Below are 22,500 nucleotides of genomic sequence, written 5' to 3'. Positions count from 1 at the left end.
GTGTTTCTACTTAAACCAATCATAATTATATTTACTTATACTAGTGAAAAAGAAAACACTTATAAAAATTTTAAATACAAAAATTTATTATTAAACTCAAAATTATAAGTGAAATTCACAATATCAGGGAAATTTACTGTTACTTTAAAACAAAGCAAAGTTTAATTAATTCTTGAATTAATTAAGTAAAATTAAATCAAAATTAATTTATCACAAAATCCAAGAAAATTAATTCAATCAAAATTCAAAAGTGTTAGGCAATAATTAAAATTTGGAAATTAATTCACAAGTGCTAAACAACAATAAAACTTGAAAAGAATTCCAAGTAAATGCAAATTAATTCACAAGTGTTAAATTCAATTAAATGTGCAATGATTAATTATTGAAAACAAATAAGTTAATCAAATTGGGAATGCAAATGAAAACACAGAAAAAGGTGTAAAATATCAAAATTGTAAAGAGTATTAATCACACAGAACATAAAAATAAAAACGCACACTTCAATAAGAAAAAATGGATAGATGCACAAAAAATCACTTCAGTTGAAACAAACACAAAACAAAAATTTGTAATGCGTAAAAATTTAAACCTGTTTAATGAAACCACTGTAATTATTAGTTGCAACTAATAAATTTATAGAAACACTTTACCTTGGTACCAATTTTCTTTCTGCTGCAGCTAACTCCAAAAATTTCACCACACAATTCACAATATTTCTCAAAAGAAAAGGCGCCATTACACACTTGTACAATGTTTGTTCAGATTCCACAAAAAGCACTAAATGATACTAAATAACTCTAAGAAATCCAAAATCTAAAAGTTACGAGTGACCAATTTACGTTACGTTGATATGAAATCAAAAGTGGCGTGCGAGAGAGAGAGAGAGAGAGAGAGAGAGAGAGAAAGATCTAAACGCCAGGAAATCAAAGTCTGTAATGAACGCTTTCACTCTCTCCTTGTATGGGAAACTTCAAGAGACTGACAGGCTCAAAACGTTTTGGACATGCGAAAGATGGTGCAATCCTTCTAGAAGCTTCTTATATGACGTAACTTTACAGAAAATTTTGAAATATTCACGTGGTTATAGACAAAGAAGTACGTGTATGAAACCAGTTACATACGTTGTATGCTCTCTACAGGTTCCAAACAGAAGTCCCTTATCAGACGTGATGACATGTATCCAAAACACAACGGAGATCTCGAGATCTCTAATCTGAGGAATTGACAGATTATGGAAACAATTCTAGCTTCGAACAGACAAAGTTAATCTCTCTCTCTTTTTACATTCTATGTTATATTAACTTTTAAATTATGTTATGCAAAATCTGAACATACATTTTAAGACATCCTTTTCTACATTTCATACAGTCAAGGAGAAGATGTATTCGTTACGAAAGTAGCAGCATAAATAACATATTTATTTAATAATATATATATATAATATATTATATATATATAATATTATATATATATAAATATATATAAAATATATATATATATATATATATATATATATATATATACTATATATATATCATATAATATATATATATATTTTATTTATTTATAGACAAGTCGGCTGGAAGGGTTAATGATAAATAAACTGAAATTGCTTCCAGAGAATAAATCCAAAATTAGTGGTATAAATGGCCGAATAACCTTAGAATGGAATGAGGGAAAGAAACAACGTTTTTTTTTATCGTAAAGGAAAAAAATAAAAGAAAAAGGCGCGGGTTGAAACTAATAATTTTCATCAGAAGAAAACTTTTGTAACTTGAAATACTTTAACCTCTGCAAAGACTAAACGAGACACCGTTGTTTCATACACATCCCTGAAGAAGAAGAAGCGGTCCTAAATCATAGACACAAACGAAATAAAGCATGTGAACAATAAACACCATATGATGACATGATTGTTGAGCATTTGTTTCAGTTATGAGTTTATGTAGTAATTTATCGTTTTATATATTTTAACGATACGTATGAGTTTTATTTCAACTCAAAACTTACGTTTTTAATTAATTTATTATTTTTCGTGACGTAAAACCAGCATACCCGTATGCCTGTTTATATGGTTATTTAGGGTGAAATAAATGCGGTTGCTTCATCTAAGCACAATTAAAAGAAGGTCCGTAAAGTAAATTTAATAATAATTGCATATAGTTAACAATACTCACTTAGATAATACTTAAAACATCACTTAAACGGGTAAAAACACCTCCAAAATACAAGAAAACTGTGTCATGTCACGCAATATTCCACAACATACTGCTTCATCTAATCACAATTAAATACATATCCATAAAGTAAATATAATAAAAATTGCATGAATAACACAATACTCACTTAAATAATACTTAAAACATCACTTAAACGCGTTAAAAACACCGCCAAAATCCAAGATGGCGGCGCCATTTCCCGCGATATTCCACAACATAACAAATTGATGTAAATTTAACCTCTATGAAAAGCACGACCACACGAGGTACTTGTGTTGGTTCGTCTGTTGACGTCGCTTACTTATTTAGGTGATTTAAGTGATGCTGTGAAGTGAAAAGTGTTGGAATAAGTGCTTCTCGGAAGCCTGAATTGCTCTGGTGAGTAAGTTTTGGAGGATTCAGGATGTAACTGGTCCTTTTTTGCCGAATTTTGGGGGACCCCTGGGTCCATAGGGGGCCCTTTAACCCCTTGGTTATTTAAGGATTCTCGGTGGTTACCTAATATTTATTCATATTTACGTTTACTTATTAATATTTAACCATATAAAACATCTTAATCAAAGAGGTATTCATTTTATTGAGTAAATTTTTGGGGGCTTAGCTTTTTAGGGAAGGGGTTACGTAGCTATACTAGGCTAGGTTACTAACCCCCCAGGGGTTAGGGGGTTAAGTTTTATTACGACCTTAGGTCAGGAGCATGGGGTCATTTAAAAAAACGAACTGGATATTGGTACGGCAGCCGTACCCGATCTCAGTAGATATTGGTACGGCAGTGAATTGCGCATGCGCGAACCCTTGTTTACCGCCTCACGCATATCCAAAGACTATATACTGAAGTGAATACTACACAGTCTTTGGGCATATCAGTGACAGCAAGAAAAATGGTGACGGAACAGCATGAACCGCGGAATAATACATTAGTTTTCGCCGAAAAACAGATGTTTTTAAGCTTTAACGAGCTGAAAGAAGCCATAGACATCTATGAAGACTCAAACTTTCAAAAATTGGGTAATTCATGGTATATACGTAGGTCACGAACGATCGAATCGGCCCTGAAAAGAATTCCGAAGAGGAGATTCAAAGAGGATTATATATAAATATATACACTACCATCGTACCTTTGGTGACTTCCTCGGCCCTTTATTCTGCCCGACATCGGCAGTTGCAAGGGCCGTTATACACTTTACAATATTCTTTTAATTCACTTCATTGGGTATATTGCAGCTGTCTGAGAAGACGATAGAATTTACCAGGTAGTGAAATGGCAATGTTAAACCAAATTTTAGCATTATTCCATTAAAATCGGGATAGTGTTGTTTTTGTAGTACAAAAAAGCGGGACAAAATTCACAAAAGCTAAACAAACAAAAAAAGGGGGGAGGGACATTTTGCTAACTGAAAAAACGGGGAGAGAAGTTCAAAAAGCGTGACTATCCCACCTAAAAGCCGAACTCTGGTTTACATAATACAGTATGATTAGCAAACTGGTAAACGGATACAGCTAACTGCCGTATCTACAGCAAGTCAAGAGCGCAAATACGGCACCAATGACAGAATCTGCCGTACCCTTACTGCACTATATTATTTGTACGGCAGGAAGTCTGAAATTGACGCATGCGCAATTCACTGCCGTACCAATATCTACCGCGATCGGGATACGGCTGCCGTACCTATATCCTGTGCCTTTAAAAAAAAAAACCAGGTTGTGGTTATATAGGGTAAACAACCGACTGGACTGATCGAGCCACTGACTACCGCGTTTGTGGCCACCCTCCGAAAAAGTACTTTAACACGTCCTGACACCGGAGATGGTCATCAGTCATGAGTTGTTGGTGGTGATAGCAGGAGCTCAAGACCTCTACTCTCCTTTCGAAGTAAGTATTTTCTCCAAAGTTAGAAATTAAGGCCATATTTTAAGATTTAAACAGAGGGTAATGAAAAGTGTGGCCAACGCAGTGCACACTACCCCCATGACGCTTTTCGAAAGTTTTTAGGGTAGAATATCACGACAGGCCAACCCTCATCACGGTGGACGGGTCTTATTCACTCGATATTTAATTGGTGAAACATGAATACAATTGCAACTCTAAGCATACCATTTAAAAGACTGAAGTTTCGTCAACATATTGTGATATATGAAAGCCCCATACGAACTAAAATAAGCATGTGAGCTCTTCGTAAAATATGTTTTCAAGGCAGTTTTGAAATCCAATATGGCGGCTACGTTTTGCATGGACGGTTCTCATCAGTGACGGCCACCATCTTTCCCAACCTTCCCAGCACTCATTTGAACAATGTTAGCGTATGTATGTAACGTTTATTGATCTTACTCAAGATTGCAGTTGTAATCAGCACAATAAAACAACATTTTGTTGCCTATATTAGTGAAAGTATGAAACTTGTTATTCCCGGGGTTATGGTTTGAACTGAATTCATTCTTACCTTGTAATCGGCGGTTTTTTATCCTTACTGCCATCACAACTGAAACTCCACAGTGCTTATTTGATTGTTATTATACACATTTTGGTCTCAGTTCACTCCACATTGCACTTTAAACCCGTTGCTGTTCCTGGTTTCTAAGCGAGCGCGCCATAAACACAATTACGAACAGCAGACGACGACAGACGACGAAACTGCAAAGTTTTTATTCCCTAAACTGTTTACTTTACTCGTTATTTAGTTTAAATTTACTTTGTTATTTAAAAATTTTGATTTAATTCATGTATATTATCCCTTTTTGCAACCAAATTACCCCGAAAAATTACAGATATTTCTAAAGTAGATAAAATCAAATGTTTCTAACGTTTTCGTACATCTGGCTGCCGAAAACCATAGAGGAACGAATACGGAAAAGTGCAGAGGAACGACTACGTTTTTTTTTTTGCTTTTTTGTTTTTGCTAGCACTTTTCATTGATTTCAGTCTTTATTAGTATTTTGAATTTCTTTAATAATCGTATGCCAGAAATAAATGTAACCTTTAATGTTTGCATGCTAGAATGGCAAAATCATCGTTGCCACATTAGTGGAGGCTTCACATACGCCGGTTCCATTATTATAAACTGTTTCCATGAATTCTAGTTGTCATAGTAATGCAATAATGATAAAAAATGCTTTAATATTTATGTATATATACTTCCAATACATAGCCTAATTTCACCAATTTCAACGTTTTGTGTGTAGTCTTATACCCAGTTTGGAGGGTCAACACATACCGAATGGCAACAGAGAGAGAGAGAGAGAGAGAGAGAGAGAGAGAGAGAGAGAGGCGGAGGAACGAACGAAGAAGAAAAGGGGTGGCGGTGGAGGGGGAGAGGGTAGGTGGAGCTTTATACACGTGTTCGTATCCATTTCTGCATAATGGAGTTTTTGTCTCTTGGTACAAGGACAAGTGTCGTTATTCTTTACGACTAGTGATTCACGATACCCTTATAAATTACGGCACTGGGTGTAATGCACTATAGCAAAATCTCGTTCTGTTAAGAGTGTTCGTTACAGAAATAGGTATTGCCCAAAAACTGCTTGCACTGTCTCTGAAAACCCATAGTAGACATGCTGCTTAGTTGTCAATCAAGTTTTTATAACCAAGTATTTTTTACAAGCTAGCTATTGAATAAATTTGTATTTTTCTCAGTCAAAAACATATGCCCCTCAATGCTAACTTTCCTCTTTTAACAACTTTCTGGTCATTGCCAAATTCGGCCCCATAATTTCTTATGGTGCGAAAACCAGAAAGAGGCCCATGGACCGAAAACGATTGCGTCACACTACGGCGATAATCCAGCAGTCAAACATCTTCATATATCCAAAAAGTAAATAATTAAAGATATATATGCGCATTACGATTATAACCAATTACATGTATAGCTGATAACAATCTGCATGAATAACTGGTAAACTGTTCTGCAATGACAGTTGAGTATAGCAATTATTTACAATAGGTACGAAAGTCAAGATGTCGTGACGTCATAATACAGAACTTAAAAGAACGTTCTAATTCAGAAAAATAATTACTTAAATTTGAGTCAGAGTCGAGTTACTTTTTCAATAACGAATATTTTCAAATTAATCTTCATAAATATGTAAAATATTGATGTTTTACTACTTATTTAAAAATTAGCTAAGAGCACGCTTCTCGTCATCTTCTACCAAAACAGCTGTTTACTCCTGGCTTGTTGTTGGTGAGAAATCGTGTTTCGATTGTTGTGATAAAAGTGCTCCAGCGTCTGTGGGTACAAGTGGTGTGCGGATTTATCACAGGAAATGGAAAGTTTGTTGACACAAGCGACTCCGTAAACATCGAGATGGCGTCAATCTTCGAAACATTTTTAGTTGTAAGTAAAAATTTCTAAGCGTTTTTGGTGAGATTTCCACTGCCGTGGGCGCCATTTTCAGTACCCTCTGTTTAAATCTTAAAATTTGGCCTTAATTTCTAACTTTGGAGAAAAATACTTACTTCGAAAGGAGAGTAGAGGTCTTTAGCTCCGTTTCTCACCAACAACAAGTCGCGACTGATGCCCATCTCGGGTGTCAGGACGCGTTATAATGTACTTTTTCGGAGGGTGGCAAACATTGATTGTAGGTGGCCTGGTTGGCCTGCCGTGGTAATCTACCCTACTTACAACTCGGAATATTTAGAAGATTGACGCCATGTCAATGTTTGCGAGTCGCTTGTGTCAAACAAAACTTCCCATTTCCTGTGCTAAATCCGCACACCACCTGTACCCATAGACGCTGGGCACTTTCATCACAACAATCGTAAATACGACTTCCAACCACTGCTTATCCACGGGAACTACGGGACACCCAAATCCATCCGCCACGGTAAGTAGCCTTACTGTAACCCTGTGGTTAGCGCGGCGCAGCGCAACATTACCTCTTGCCAGAACATGCCGTGCCTGCCAAGAATCTTTAAATATGCGGATAAGGCGCGAAGCGCCGTTCCGCCACGGCCTTACTGACAGCACAAACATAAATCGATCGTCGCGGATATGTAGTAGCTCCCTACTTTGTTTGTTGTTGTTTTGGTATCGCCGCCATATTGGTTTGGTGTTCTTCCGCCGATTTCGGTCGGCGGTCGAGTGGGCCCGCTAATCTGTAAGTGCTCCACGATTTTTAATAGAAGAAGAAGAAGCTTGCACTAGATAATTATTTAAATAAATAGTTAAATGGCAGTATAGGGTCATGATTTGCCTAAATATTTTTACATAGGGTAAACAACCGCAGACGATCCATTGTCATCACGTGGCTCGGCCTTATTCACTCGATATTTAATTGGTGAAACAAGAATATAATTACATTTTTAAGCATACCATTCAAAAGATTGAAGTTTCGCCCTTTTGAACTAAAATATGCATGTGAGCTCTTCGTAAAATATGTTTTTAAGGCAGTTTTGAAATCCAATATGGCGGCAATCGCGTAACTGGTCGTTCTAACCACAGAGAATCCACCATCTTTCCCAGCCTCCCCAGAACTCATTTGAACAACGTTAGCTTATATATGTAATGTTTATTGATCTTACTCAAGATTGCAGTTGTAATCAGCACAATAAAACAACATTTTGTTGCCTATATTAGTGAAAGTATGAGACTTTTTATTCCCTGGTCATGGTTTTAACTGAAATTCATTTTTTACATTGTAATCGGTGGTTTTATCCTCACTACTATCACAACTGAAACTCCACAGTGCTTATTTGATTGTAATTATACACATTTTGGTCTTAATTCACTCCAAATTGCACTTGAACCACGCTGCGGTTCCTGGTTCCTGAGCGCTCACTCCACAAACACACTTACAGGCAGCACACAAGTACGCGGTGTATGAGGTGCAAAGCTTTATTCCCTTAATTGTTTGACGTTTACTCATTATTTAGTTTTAACTTTACTTTGTTACTTCAAAACCAGGAACCGCAGCGTGGTTCAAGTGCAATTTGGAGTGAATTAAGACCAAAATGTGTATAATTACAATTAAATAAGCACTATGGAGTTTCAGTTGTGATGGTAGTGAGGATAAAACCACCGATTACAAGGTAAAAATGAATTTCAGTTAAAACCATGACCCAGGGAATAAAAATTTCATACTTTCACTAATATAGGCAACACAAAATGTTGTTTTATTGTGCTGATTACAACTGCAATCTTGAGTAAGATCAATAAACGTTACATATACAGTGATCCCCCCGTATTCGCGGACTCACATTCGCGGATTTTTCTTTGGAACCTATCTAGAAATTATTCGCGGACGGACTCGCCCATTCGCAGAATTTTCTGACGAAAATAATCACTAATTAGTGTATTTTGATGTTTATTTTCATGACTAAATACATTTTTATGATACAAAAAATGATTTACTAATTTTCAAATATTAATTTTTTTTTTTTGATTAATAACTGTATAGTAAGAATTTAATAAGTTTAACTATCACATTATAAAAATAATAATTCTCTCTCTCTCTCTCTCTCTCTTCTCTCTCTCCTCTCTCTCTCTCTCATCTCTCTCTCTCTCTCGCTCTCTCTCTCTCTCAAAGCGATGTATAGTTTTTTGGATGATGATTTACTAATTTTTCAAATATCAATATTAATGTAAACAGCAATAATATAAATCATTAAAGAAAATACCAAAGTGAATTAGCAAGATTTTAGTTTATAAATAAAAAGAATTATGTAACCCCACCCCATGACTTGTTTTTGAACACTTAGCCAGCTTGGTTGGCTGGGTTTCCGCCACCAACTGTCAAATCAGTGTTGCCATCTACGGATCATTGAAAATAAAGCTCTCTCTCTTTCTCTTTTGCTGATATATATGAGATAATTTCTATGGTACATGTGTATGTTTATTAATATTTTCGCATAATGAATAATAATATTATAACTAATCCGCAAGAAAATTCACATGTGATAGTATTTTAAAGAAGTACAATAATCTATCCATTTCACTCTTTTAAATAAGGACAACCCTCTCTCTCTCTCTCTCTCTCTCTCCCACACGAGATACTAGCATGCTAGTGGTAACTCTCGCCCTGGTTTTTGGGCTGGAAGTGTATGTATAAGTATATCTTTAAGGACATTACTACATTTTATGGTAAAATAATATACAGTACTAGTTTACAAAATAATATTACGTTTAATGAGATTAAACAGTAACAATAACATTCTCTCTCTCTCTCTCTCTCTCTCTCTCTCTCTCTCTCTCTCTCTCTCTCTCTCTCCCTCTCTCTCTTCTCTCTCTCTCTCTATTATTATTATTCTCTCTGTCTCAGAAATAATTCATAATTTCACTCTTGAGGGTCAAATATATGATGTTGCCATTCATTGGTCTCTCTCTCTCTCTCTCTCTCTCTCTCTGTTATTTGCTGTAGGTATATATTTTTAATGGTAAAATGTTTAAGATGACTTTAAAATGATATTAATATATAACCTCAAAGATTAATGCAGTAATAGGTTAGTAATTTTAGGTATATTTGAAGTAGGATGTTATTAAAGGTATACATTTGGCATCTGAACTTTCAAGATAGGCAGTTATAAGCAATTTTAGTGGTGGTTTTAACTATTCGTGGGTTTTAACTATTCGCGGGGGTGTCTGGTTACACATCCCCACGCGAATACGGGGGGGGCGGGGGAACACTGTATTACGAACGTTGTTCAAATGAGTGCTGGGAAGGCTGGGAAAGATGGTGGATTGTCTGTGGTTATAGACGAACGGCAAGTCAGGTGGTTGCCGCCATATTAGATTTCAAAACTGCCTTGAAAACATATTTTACGAAGAGCTCACATGCTTATTTTAGTTTGTATGGGCTTTTCATATATCACATTATGTTGACGAAACTTCATCTTTTGAATGGTATGCTTAAAGATGTACTAATTGTATTCTTGTTCAGGAGGTAAAACTGTATAGAAAAACATCAACTGGCATAGTCTAGTTCGCTGCGGTAAAAGGGCTTAGATCTACCAAGGTGACTTGTGCTCCTTCCCGTGGGTGGCGGGTTCATGTTTCATATGGGGTTCAGGCGGGCAGTAATTTCTAAGTACCCCATTGATGTGAACGGTGACACGGAGGTTGGAGCTCCCTTAGTTCTTGGGATGGCCGCAGGGGGCCGCTGTACGTCACCTCGACCTCATCGCGGGAATTTTAAATCCAACCAATCCTGTATGTATCAGGTTGACCCCGGTCATTCCCAAGTAAAAATGCGTCTAATGAATATGATTCATACACCTGTACTTTCTCTCAAAGAATTCATTCTTTCCATAGGTTACCGCCATCATGGATAGAGCTCACAACGTATTGTTCCCTAAAAGTATCTCTGCAAACGAGTTCGATATTTATACCCATTTATACATAGCCATACTTATACTCATTTATACATAACCATTGTGATCGAGTTTCTACATGTGGCGCTGTGCAAATAGCACACATTAACAAATTCGTTAAAATCTAATTTCACAGTAATGTCGGTTAGTGGTAGCCTAGGCTAGTCTGTCATTTTACATCTAGAGTAGTGATTCAAAGTTCTGTGTGCAAAGTAAGGGGTCCTAGGCTAGCCTAGGTCAAACTTGTGTGCAAAGTGACAGGTCAAACTTCTGTATGTAAAGTAGTGGGTCAAAGGTTTGTATGCAAAGTAATGGGTCAAACTTTTGTATGCAGAGTAAAGGGTCAACCGTAACTAAACCGTAAATATGTACAATAATGTCTCTACACCGGGAATTGAGAGTTCGGACACCGTAAACGTCCGAGGTCATTTCCCCCCGCACCCCCAAAAAAAGCCGTTTGATGTTTTTCCTATGCTTTGTCTTCACTAGGTCAACTACAAAATCGTTTTTCATAACAGTTGTAATGTTCCCCATCTCAGTTCCAAAATTGCAGTATACATGTAGATACATAGATAATTTCAGATTTTTTCCCACGAAACTCAGTCATCCACGGATATGATGTCACTTCCCCGGGCCGAAAAGAACGCGCATGAAAAGTTTTTTGGTAAAATTCTGTATGTTCGAACTAGTAACTGATATACGCTTCTGGTTAGTGTTATTATGTAAGCAAATGAATGAATTATTTCCCAAAGCAATCAGGACATCTTTACGAGGCTAAGAAATAATAAAAATGATGGGATGAACGGGAAGTTTTTAAGGAAAATCGTAGATATTTTTTGGAAATAATCATGAAAAATATAATAATTAGGTTTGGGGAGTTTGTTTTATACCCAAATTGTATAGAAATGTTTGATCTTTCACATGGAAGCAATAATTTTGCTATAAATGTGTTTGCTGAGCTATAATTGATAAAAAATTGCTCATTTTTACAGAGTACAATTTTCAAATTTTCCAACCTACTTATGTTGACGTTTTGTATCGTAGCTAAGTAAGCTAGCAGCGTCAGGTTTGCGTTTTCTTCGAGATTCTTCATCTGTTGAACCAATGGCATCAACTACATTTTCTATGAGTGACTTTTTGTGTGTGTGTGTGTGTGTGTGTGTGTGTGTTGTGAATTTTTCTTGAAAATAATTTACATGTGACACACCCAGCGCGTCATCTGTGCACTTAAGGAAAAGAATTTATTGATGCACTCTGCGTCATCAGATCACAAGAGGGTAAATCCCATAAGTGGGCATTATGCGGGGGGGGGGGGGGGGGGGGGGGGGGTTGGCAGTTGGGGGTCCTGATTCATATGGGGTTTGGGTGGGTCGTTAATTTTGAGGCATGAAGACTACCTCCAAGTAATGGTTTGTATCCATATTTCCAATCTTTACTGTGACTTTTTTTTTTTGGGGGGGGGGGGTTTTCCCTCGGTGGTCCCCCCCCCCCCCCCCCATCCCCCCCCCCCCCCCCCCCCCCCCCCTTCAGGAAAAGATTAGGTGTTATTTTACGTTAACGGAACTTGTCCTGTCGTTCTGCGCTCGCCCTAAACCATTGTCCATTACATATTGGTAGGCCCCATTATGATTTACCTTTGTAGATCTAAGGTAATTGCTGCGTGTCAGGTATTTCCCTGGAAATGGACTTTTCCTTGAGTATTTTGGTTGGTCATTAAGAATTTACTGTTATTTTTTTGCCGATCAACTTCACTTAACCCCTTGGGGCTGATGCTAAACACGGCAAAATACATTTAACTCCCCAATCCCTAGTGGCTTTTGTATCCACAGAACTGTTCCTTGCAGTCCATGCCAAGAAGTACCTTTGTCTTCATGTGGCACTTTCCAAGTTGCAGTTAGGTTGGGGTATTTGATAGAGCGGGCATTTTTGTAAACTTATGTTAGACAAGAAAGAACGAGACAGTTCAGATGTCATGTAGCCTAGGGTACTGAATCTGTCGCCTAATCTTTGATAAGCAGCTGGTTGTGCTATGTTATAAATACTGAAATTGGACCGTTCCTTCCTAGATAGTGATCCCCAACAAGGTGGGGGATTGTTATCCAGGACTGCTAGGCAGTCACTCTAGGAAATATCCCAAAAATTTACAATGATTTCCAAATGGAGTGGATTAGGCTGTTACAATATTCGATTAATTATCAAGAGGTTAAGCCTCTGACTGCTTGCTGGTAGTAAAATGCCAGTATGTGATAGGTAAATGATTTATCAAATGTTATTTTATGTGTAGCTGCAGTCTGATGGCTATATGAGTGCTTTGGAAGTGAAAGATGCTAAAAGAAGCTTTATGGCATATTATATTCTTTCAATATGGTCTTATACAAACTCTGTGTCGTATTTTTCAGATATATCTTGGTACGTAGTTACGGAACATCGCAAAAAAATGTCTCACTACAACTTCAAGAAGATCACAGTCGTGCCTAGTGCAAAGGTAACAATAGTTTTCAATTTTATTATGACTGCACTTGCGTAGTCCATTTTTATGTTTTGTAGTCCTCGTTTCTTCGTACAACTAATACTTTTTTTTTTTTTCTCCAGACACTAATTTACTCACTTTTATAGCACGTACTATATCATTTTAAGTTTGAAATAATAACTGGTGGATAAGAACAAAAGGAGTTGTTGTTGATTGCTGAAATTACTTGTTCCATGAACAGGTATCCCCATTAATTCTCGCCTTTTGATGAAGAATGATTTTGGTTGGTTGTTTTGTTTCACACTGCCATGGCTGTTATATGTTGTGGTTTGGTGCCTGCATTTTGATGATACATACCACCAACATCATACTTGAAAGATATCTAATAAACTTATCTATTCTTCCAGGACTTTATTGACATCATACTCTCCAAAACTCAGCGTAAAACACCTACAGTCATACACAGGCACTTCAAGATATCACGTATACGCAGGTTTTACATGAGAAAAGTCAAGTACACTCAGCAGAACTTCCACGACAAATTGACAACCATCCTCACCGATTTCCCAAAACTTGAAGTAAGTGTTTGTCATTCGCGGCTTATTTTTATATATTTGTATTTAATGTATTAAAAAGTCATAATTTTGGTTGATAAATGATTTATTTGTTGCAGAAAACTTTCATGGAAATGTACTCTTGATTACAGTTTCTCTGTCTCATCACATTATGGAACTAGCGCACAAACAGTGAAAAAAGTTGCTGTTATCATTGTAACCTTTTTTATAAGTAACACCATCTGCTAATGAGAATACCATTCTGGTTTTATTTAGGCACAAAAAAGTTTGAGTAAGAAATGGCATTAGTAATACAGAAATATAGCATCTCATTCCTTACATTTCACATTCTAATGAGTCAGCGTAGGAATATAAAATTAACCATTTAAACCTTAACTTTTCAGGATGTCCAACCATTTTACGCCGATCTGATGAACACCCTATACAACAAAGATCATTACAAGCTTTCGCTAGGTCAGATAAACATGGCCAAGCACCTCATAGACAAAGTCGGAAGCGATTACACCAAACTCCTGAAGTACGGCGACAGCTTGTATCGATGCAAGCAGCTGAAGAAGGCCGCCATGGGTCGGATGACCATCATGAAGAAGCAGGCACCTCCCCTCAAGTACCTGGAAGATGTCCGTCAACACATGTCCAGGTTGCCTTCCATAGACCCCAACACCCGAACACTCTTGCTTTGTGGTTGTCCAAATGCTGGTAATTTACAAAACTATGTTCTTTTCTGATATTTATGTGTTTGGAAATTTATGTATAGTGAAGTTTTTCTGCCTCCTGAATCTTTTACTCCATGTGCATTGTCTTATAAAGTAATGGATGTTAAAGTTTTTAAATTATCCATACCACGCTCAAGTTCTTAACACTCATTTGAAAATAAGTTCTTAGGACCAGCCATATTTTACCATGATGTAAGAACAGTTTGAAGTGAAGGGGGGAAATTAGAGCAGGATATACTTGAATTTAAATACACCTAGGTGTGAAGGAAAAGGTGGAGCTGTGATACAGCTGAGAGAAATATGTTTGATTAAACATAGGTCCTAAAAAATTTAGTAAAATTGGTTAACTAGACTGTTGAGTAACCTGTAGGTATGCATATATTTCAGTGAGTGTCAATAAATACTTGTTAACTTTAAAAAGAACGTTACGTAAATTGGTAAAAGTTGGAGATTAAAGATTCAATGTGAATGAAACCATAGGAAAGATAAAGGTTATGTAGGAACTATGAAATGCAGTAAAAAGTGAGCTGCAGATTCAAAGGAGACTGTCAATCTTTTTATATTATAAAGTTATTGACTTGACATTCACATTTACATCTGAATGATCTTGCTCTCCAGATAGGTTACTAATACCCTCGTTTTCTTTTCTCTCAGGTAAATCATCTTTCATTAACCTGACTACAAATGCGGATGTGGAGGTGCAGCCTTACGCATTTACCACAAAATCATTGTATGTTGGCCACACTGATTACGAATATCTTAGGTGGCAGGTTAGTAGTTCAGTATAATGTGTTGGTTATTATAATAATAACCAAGAAACTGGTCACTATATGCCACCATTTGCATGTAGATAATGGGTAGAAATATTTGCCAAGTGTCAATCATACCATAAGGTATTATTACAACATAAGGGATTAAATCATTTTTGGTGGTATTTAACGAACATTGGCTAGAATGAGGTTTGGGGGACTTTTGTTTTCATTGTGCATTTCTTCACAGGTAGTCGATACTCCCGGTGTCCTGGACCGACCGTTCGACGAAATGAACACAATTGAGTTGCAAGCTATCACAGCCCTTGCTCACATCCGGTCTGTGGTTGTCTTTATTCTGACATCTCGGAAACATGTGACGTTGAAATTGAACAGCAAATGAAAATCTTTGAGAGCATCAAGCCTCTGTTTGCAAATAAGGTTGGGTATATTAAACGTTTGTCAAATTTTATTGCAGAAGGTTTTGATGTTGTGGTATTGTTGTGTTATCCCTGAATAATTGTATGTACAGTTAATAGCTGCTCTATTTAGAATAATTGTATTGGATGTATGAGGATTTCATTTAATATTCATATCTCAAGCAGTACTTCTTCAGTAAAAATGAATAGAACATGGGAAGGAATTAAAAACTAAATTCATTTCAAATTTTATTTCTGCGCAGCCTTTGATTGTCGCTTGCAACAAAATTGACGTCATGAACCTGGAGCGGCTAGGGAAGGAGTACCCAGCAAAGAGGGCGCTGATCACTGCGCTAGAGAAGGAGAACATCCCTGTTCTGGAAATGTCGACACTTACCCAGGAGGGCGTAATGGATGTCAAAAAGCAGGTAGGTTGGTGATTTCTGTTCAAGTTATTATCAATACGCTCCCCTTCAGGCTCTTGCTACGCTTTATGACCCTTTGCCTCAGTTACTATTCATCCATTTCCACCTCTGAATTATGACTGCTGTCTCCCCCAAAGCTTCACCTCCTGTAAAAAGCAGATCATTTTTTCAAACCTTCTAGAAAAACAAAAATAGTTTATATAGAAAATAGGAATACAGATCTTTGCCAAGTGCACAGGTTACATTGAATAAGTTTCGATTATTAGGCCCCAACAAACCATCTTAACAGTTTTCACCTTGCCATACCCTATGTCAATCAAATAATGTAATGCCCCATTAGAATCTTTGCTTCACAAATGGGAGGAAAATAATCATGTTTGTTTAGGGCTGTACACAGCCATGAAATTTACTTCTAGTTACATTGTAAGTTTTTGTTTGTTTTTTTAGGCCTGCGATCGCCTGATAGCTCACCGTGTGGATGGAAAGCTCCGCACAAGAAAGGCGGATTCCATCTTGAATCGTGTTCACGTAGCCATGCCTGCAAAGAGGGACATCAAAGAAAGGAAACCATTCATTCCTGGTACGACACATTTACTTCTTTTCACCTCGTGCGGTGCTTTTACTGGACCTCCTTTCATATTCTCTTTCTTTCATCTTAGTTCCCACCCTCTTCTAATAATAGATTCAAAGTACAACTGCAAGTTTCCCTCATTTTATAACTACCAAACCTTTTACTGTCAATTTCTGTTTCATTGCTGAATGAGACTCTGGTCCCAGTGCTTATCCTTTAGTCTAAATTCAAATTCAGTTCATTTACTGTTTTCACCGACAGTGGGTCCTATGTGGCTTGTTTTCTATAGTACTATTTTTATGCAGCTTCCCTAGGCTATACCTTCAGTACTACTGCTGTTCACCTTTCATCTCATGTAGCTCTAATTTTCATATTCATTTGAGGCAAATCGTACATCAGTTTTTCTCAGTTCATTCAAAAAACGTCATTCTAATTTTCACAGCCAATTCAAAACAAGTCCTACTTTAATCAGTGCAGCTCATTCAAGTTAAAACCTACTCTTGATTTATGTAGACCATTCAGAACAAATCCTACTCTGATTTCTGCAGCTGATCCAAAACAAATCTTACCAAGCTTTGGTAAATAATTATCTATTACAACCCACAAATGGCTGTCTTAATCTCATTCACACCCAACATTCTACAGCGGCCATTAAGAAGGCCCGGGAGCAGAAGGGCGAAGCGGAGCCGAAGCCTCTGAAGAAGTTGGAGAGAGACCTGGAGGAGGAGCTCATGGAAGACTACACTCTGGATTTGAACAAAAACAAGGACTTGGAAAGCGACGAGTGGAAGTATGACGTCATCCCACACTTCTGGAATGGGCACAATATTGCGGACTTTGTTGACCCAGAAATATTCAAGGTAAGTCGACGGATACTTATGGCTTTAGTCTTGGCCAAATCCTGTATTGGGCTCCTGTCGACTGTGCTGTTTTGATGTGCGTACATCATTATTTTCTCGAGAATGCACAGGGATGAAGACGTGCATCAAATGGAAATATAATTCAAAAGTGCACAAGATTAATACCTGTTTTACTTTAGATCTATGTGCCTATCATTATACATGCCACTTAAGTTACTTTATGTAAGTAAGACTATTTTTAGCATTTTATATACCTTATCCCAGTTATATGTCAGTTTAATCCTTTCATTTAAACCCTAACTGCCATTGTAGGTATAATTAATGTGAGGACACTCTCCCTTACTGTTGACAACTAATTTGCATTGCAGAAGTTGGAACAGCTTGAAGCAGAGGAAGAAGAAAGGTTAAAGAATGGATATTACGACTTTGACATTCAGCCTGACTCGGAGATGGACAAAGAGATTGGAGATTTGGCCAAGCGAATCAAGGAAAAGAGGATCATCAATGCAATTTGCCGCAGAGTCGACAGAAGGAAGGAAAAGAGAGAGATATCTCGCGTCTCCAGGAAGCGCGAGAGATCCGTCTCTCGTCTGCGGTCAGAGTTCGAGGAATTGGGTGTGGACATGTCTGACGTGAAAGGAGCGAACTTCACGAGAACAAAGAGTACTTCAAGACCACCTCTAAAGAAAGCGCGCACAGAAAGCATAGCTCGATCGAGATCAGCCTCAAGAACACCCCGTGATCAGTCTGGAGTTCGAGATGTTGAGGTGAGGATGTTAGAAATTTTCTTTTGAGTGTAGGCGGGGTTTGACAAACACTTTTTTATTGGAGTTTTTTTCCAAGATTCCCACAATATGGATCTTTCCAAAAGGCTATTCCTCTCTTGTATCATTGTTTTGTACCTTTGTTTTTTTTTTTTTGTGTATATATCTCTTCCCAAGTGCCTGTTGCTCTATATGTAAAGATTGTACATATATATATTCATTCATATCTCTATACCAGTGGTTCTCAACCTTTATATGACCATGTCCCCTCTAAGAGTTGGTCCTTCCTTCCACGCCCCCCCTTGCATATGTGAGTAGAATTCCCTCCTAGACTTTAAGAAAAAAAAAAAAGGGGGGGGGGTGGGGGGGGGGGTTTCGAGGGATAGGGAGGGAGGGTCAATAATTACAAAACAATAAGCCCAATGACCCTAACTAGAGTAGAAGACTAGGAAAATAACGTTATAAGGAGAAACTTTTGCATTCTTTCATAAACTTCTGAATATCAGTTCCTCACCAATTAAGAGAATAAATTGCTGACACCCCCATGTTGAGAACCACTGCTCTATACATTTGTCTTCATTACAGTTTCATATACTGTCGTGTATTGAAAGTAACTTTGATTTCCACAGATGGCATCCAAGATGAAGAGGATTGGTGAGAAATCAAGAAGCACAATCACAAAGGCCGGTAAAGTTTCAGAAAGTGATCGACGTATCGTCGACTTGAAGCCTAAGCATCTGTTCGCAAGAAGAGAGGACTTGGTAAAACTAGTCGGAGATAAGAATTTAAAATTACTATTGTATATTTGTTATCGTTTGGTGCGTTTTTCAGTTTGATAGTTACCATACTGTTGATTAATTCAGTAATGGTGAAAGACATTTGAAAAAAGGTTGTATGAAATTTAAATGTAACAGGGGGTTTGGTATTTATAAAGTTTGTATTAAATGCTGGGTAATTCATATGTATGCCAGTTCGTGTTCCATGAATATGATGTACTAAATATTTAGATGAGACCAACTTCAGGTGTAAGGTATCTTAAGTACGTACTACTAGTAGTACTTTTGAGTTCTGTAACTAAACACCAACCCAATTAAGAGTTTCATATAGCATCCTATGCTTTCAAATTATCAGAAATTTGGCCTCATACAACTGCATATTATTGTGCGTCAAGAAGTTATGTAGTTACAATTGTTTTACAGACTATACATGTGACATTTTGAAATACGTACTGTAAATGTAAATATGAATTCTGTAGAAAATTATGGCGGTAATGTTTTAATTTTTGTTATGAGTAATATTACTTTTGACCAAGAATTTTGAACCATTTAATGAAAGCTGCTGGGGAATTATGGTATTGTGCAACCATAAGAGCTGATGTCAAGATATGGAGTGGTTTGTTTTGATATTTTATGTAATTGTAAAAGCACAAGAAATAGTGAAGACGAGAAGTTGAAGTCGTTTCTGTTTTGTGAATGCCTGTATATGGCCTCCTTGCTTGTATCAAAGATTTAACTGAATTCCAAGTAATTCTTGAAGATGACCAACATGTTATTTCTACCAGATATAACAGTGTGACATGACCAACATCTAATTTCTACCAGATATAACAGAGTGACACAAGAATCTGTAATTTACAGGAAAGAAAATATATAATCTTCATATTCTGTGTTTTATTTGTTTAAACTTTATATTCTGTGTTTTATTTTTTAAAATCAGGTGTTTATATTTCAGAATGGTCATATATCAATTACATGGCAAAATTAGAAAGCATAAGCCACTTGTGAATTACTGTATACCAGTAAATATAGTGTTGATGAAATGTGGATCATCTTGTAACAACTGTGAACTGTACATGTGAATAGATTTTAGTCAAAATACTTGAAATAATCAGCATTGTATGTGAGAGGAATAAGTAAATATAAATAACGTGAATTTATAAATAAGTAAATATAAATGACGTGAATGTAATGTGAAAGAGCTAAGAAAAACACTGATTTTTATGAAGTTTAGAGCTAACACTAGGTTATTATAATTCGGATGCCAAGTGTAGTTGATATTTTCAATGGTAGGCAATTAAAATAGGATTCGTGTATTGAGAAATTTACAAGAACCACTGAAAACTGCCCTCACCAGCTGAAGCATAAGAAGGAAAAACCTCCTTGGTAAGATACTATAGAGCAGACAACTCATAAAAGGGAAAAGCGCCTCAGTGGCGTGATCGGTATAGTCTTTGGCTTCCACTTCGGTGCTGCAAGTTTGATTCTCGGGCATTCCACTGAAAGGGGGGGGTGAGAGATGTGTATTTCTGGTGATAGAAGTTCACAAATCTCGACATGGTTCGGAAGTCACGTAAAGCCGTTGGTCCCGTTGCTGAAAAACCACTTGTTCTATGCAATGTAAAAACACCATACAAGGGAAAAGAAACAAGTGAATATACTCCTTTGGTAGCAGGTTTTGACAGAGATCTTTAAAATAGTGTTGATCATCCACCGAGAAATGTATGATACACAGACATGTGGGCAGAGAAAGATTGACTTGCAACCACCTGTACATCCTAGCAAATGGCATGTGTGGTTCTGTGGACAATGGCCACTGTGCCAGAATATGGCCCAATTGTAGCCATGTGAGATGTAAGTCCAGTTTAGACAGTGGCACATTCTTGTGAAATAATCTGAATTTGTGCTAATGCCCCAAGACAAAGCACACATAGGGAAACAATACTACCTTTTATCTTTTTCATCTACACAGAGGGAAACAATACTACCTTTTATCTTTTTCATCTGGCCTTTCACCTTAGGTGAGATGCTTTTCTGTCCAATGCGACACAAATAAGTTCCTCCTGAATGCTATGGAGAGAGCAAAGCCCTGATTTTGTAAGCCCAGGGGTGTGTGGAGCCATCCACTCACAAGATGGCTTGCATGCTATGCCAGAATTAGATGGTGCTCTTAGATACTTCCTTTTGTGCTTGCTAGTACTAACAAACGGTTATTCATACTCGTGTTTGGGACATCGAGTCCTGTTGTACCTCAGCAAATGGGGGTGGCCAAAATTGTGTAGGTCAAAGTACTTTGATGGGAAGGCTCAGAAGATTGGGACACCTCTCCCTTTGTGACCAACAAGGAGCCACCAGGCCAGAGTCATCCTGAGACCAGAAGTGATCTGCATATGGTTGATTGCGTTATGAATCAGGTTGCACTGGGCATGAGGAATGGGAAAGTAGAACACCCAGCACTTTCTGTTTAGCTAAACAATGAACAATCCTCCTAAAATGTGCAGTTGTTAGGACCACTACAACTAAGATGGCCCAGATGTAAATAGTATGATGGCTGACAGCTTAACGTCATGGAAAACTACCCCCAATCCTGCACCTGCCCTGCCAACACTCAAAGAGTGAGGTGCATCAATCCTTGAAAAGGTATCCTGTACTCATCTTGAAGTTCATAGACCTCCCTACAGTTGTTTTCACGTTTTCTAAAGGTTTAACAGGGTTCCCATACTTGTGACAATGGGATATGAGAGATACCTGCCTCAACATTCATCTCCATTCTTCCCTTTACCTGCATTTCAAGTTGAGGCCTCAAAGTTTGGCTGAAGGAGCTGGGATGACAATTGTCCCTTTCTCTTGAGATATGGAAGGGTCCTGGCCTTATCCAAGTCTTGATGTTGATGCCACAGCCACCCCCGCAAAAGGCTTGGCTGTGGTCTGCTTCACAGACCCCGAAGAGGATTAAGATGTCTGGTGTCAGAAACTCTATTTTTTTCCCACCCACCATCTCAACCTTAGTGTCTGGAAAATGTAGGAGCCCAGCACATCCATTCTACAGATACAGTGCTTATTTGACAGCTTTCTCCAAAGGACCTATCCCACGTCTCCCAATGACAAGGTTGAGGCAGGCATTGCAAAATGAACAGGAGTCATAATAGCAGCTGCCAAAGCAGAACCACCAGTAGCAGTAGCAACAATGGTCCTGGCAGAATAGGCAACTGGTAAATTAGGGTATCTGCCGAGGCAAAATCAGGGATAGAACTCTTGCTTAGTAAGGTAACCTTGGATACGTCTCCAGTTGAAACCAGAGAGACCCACAATCCCTCCAGCAAACTCCTTGGTCCGTAGGATGCCTCTAAGTAGTTAGCAGTGCAGGAATATCCATCCTTATGGGCTGAAAAAGAAGATTGGTCATCGGCCAACCTTCCCCATTTACCCTTTGACTGAGCCAAAGGGAACTGGTCTCTCAGCAGAAACAGAGGTCAGAGCAGAGTAAGACCCTCAAGAGATGCGGGAAGAATGGAAGAGTGATACTTAAGATGGTATTGATGAAGCCTACTTGAATTTCTCCCTCTTAGATCCAAACTTACTTCTATTGGGACAGAAACAATCGGTGCACTTTATGCAGGTAAAAGCCAGCATACGATCCTGATCCCTGCAACA

The 22,500-nt window shown here is 37.7% G+C and overlaps 3 protein-coding genes across 5 annotated transcripts in view; 2 read left to right on the top strand and 1 right to left on the bottom strand.

The window, feature by feature from the left end:
* Nucleotides 1–805, bottom strand: part of LOC135205078 (uncharacterized) — a 13,450-nt gene extending 12,645 nt beyond the window's left edge. For all 3 annotated transcript variants that reach the window (XM_064235367.1, XM_064235368.1, XM_064235364.1), the window contains exon 1: nt 651–805. In XM_064235367.1, coding sequence (XP_064091437.1) covers nt 651–736 — 86 coding nt within the window. In that variant the 5' untranslated portion in view covers nt 737–805. The remainder of the gene's footprint in view (nt 1–650) is intronic.
* Nucleotides 806–2,441: 1,636 nt separating this feature from the next.
* The window catches only part of LOC135205076 (GTP-binding protein 4-like), a 74,238-nt gene continuing 54,179 nt past the window's right edge, over nt 2,442–22,500 (top strand). Inside the window, exon 1 of the mRNA XM_064235363.1 lies at nt 2,442–2,597. The gene's annotated coding sequence lies outside the window, so the exon portion shown is untranslated. The remainder of the gene's footprint in view (nt 2,598–22,500) is intronic.
* On the top strand, nt 12,935–19,731 carry LOC135205074 (GTP-binding protein 4-like). The gene is given in 12 exon segments (XM_064235361.1): nt 12,935–13,006; nt 13,399–13,569; nt 13,950–14,265; nt 14,937–15,052; nt 15,282–15,387; nt 15,390–15,472; nt 15,714–15,878; nt 16,323–16,455; nt 17,092–17,306; nt 17,675–18,073; nt 18,700–18,814; nt 18,817–19,731. Coding segments are annotated over 12 exon segments (1,902 nt in total). The 5' UTR covers nt 12,935–12,958; the 3' UTR covers nt 18,852–19,731.

This window comes from Macrobrachium nipponense, chromosome 48 (genome assembly GCF_015104395.2).
Source record: "Macrobrachium nipponense isolate FS-2020 chromosome 48, ASM1510439v2, whole genome shotgun sequence".
Classification (NCBI taxonomy): Eukaryota; Metazoa; Arthropoda; class Malacostraca; order Decapoda; family Palaemonidae; genus Macrobrachium; species Macrobrachium nipponense.
Note: the sequence above shows the minus strand (reverse complement) of the source record. Positions and strands in the feature narration are given on the sequence as shown.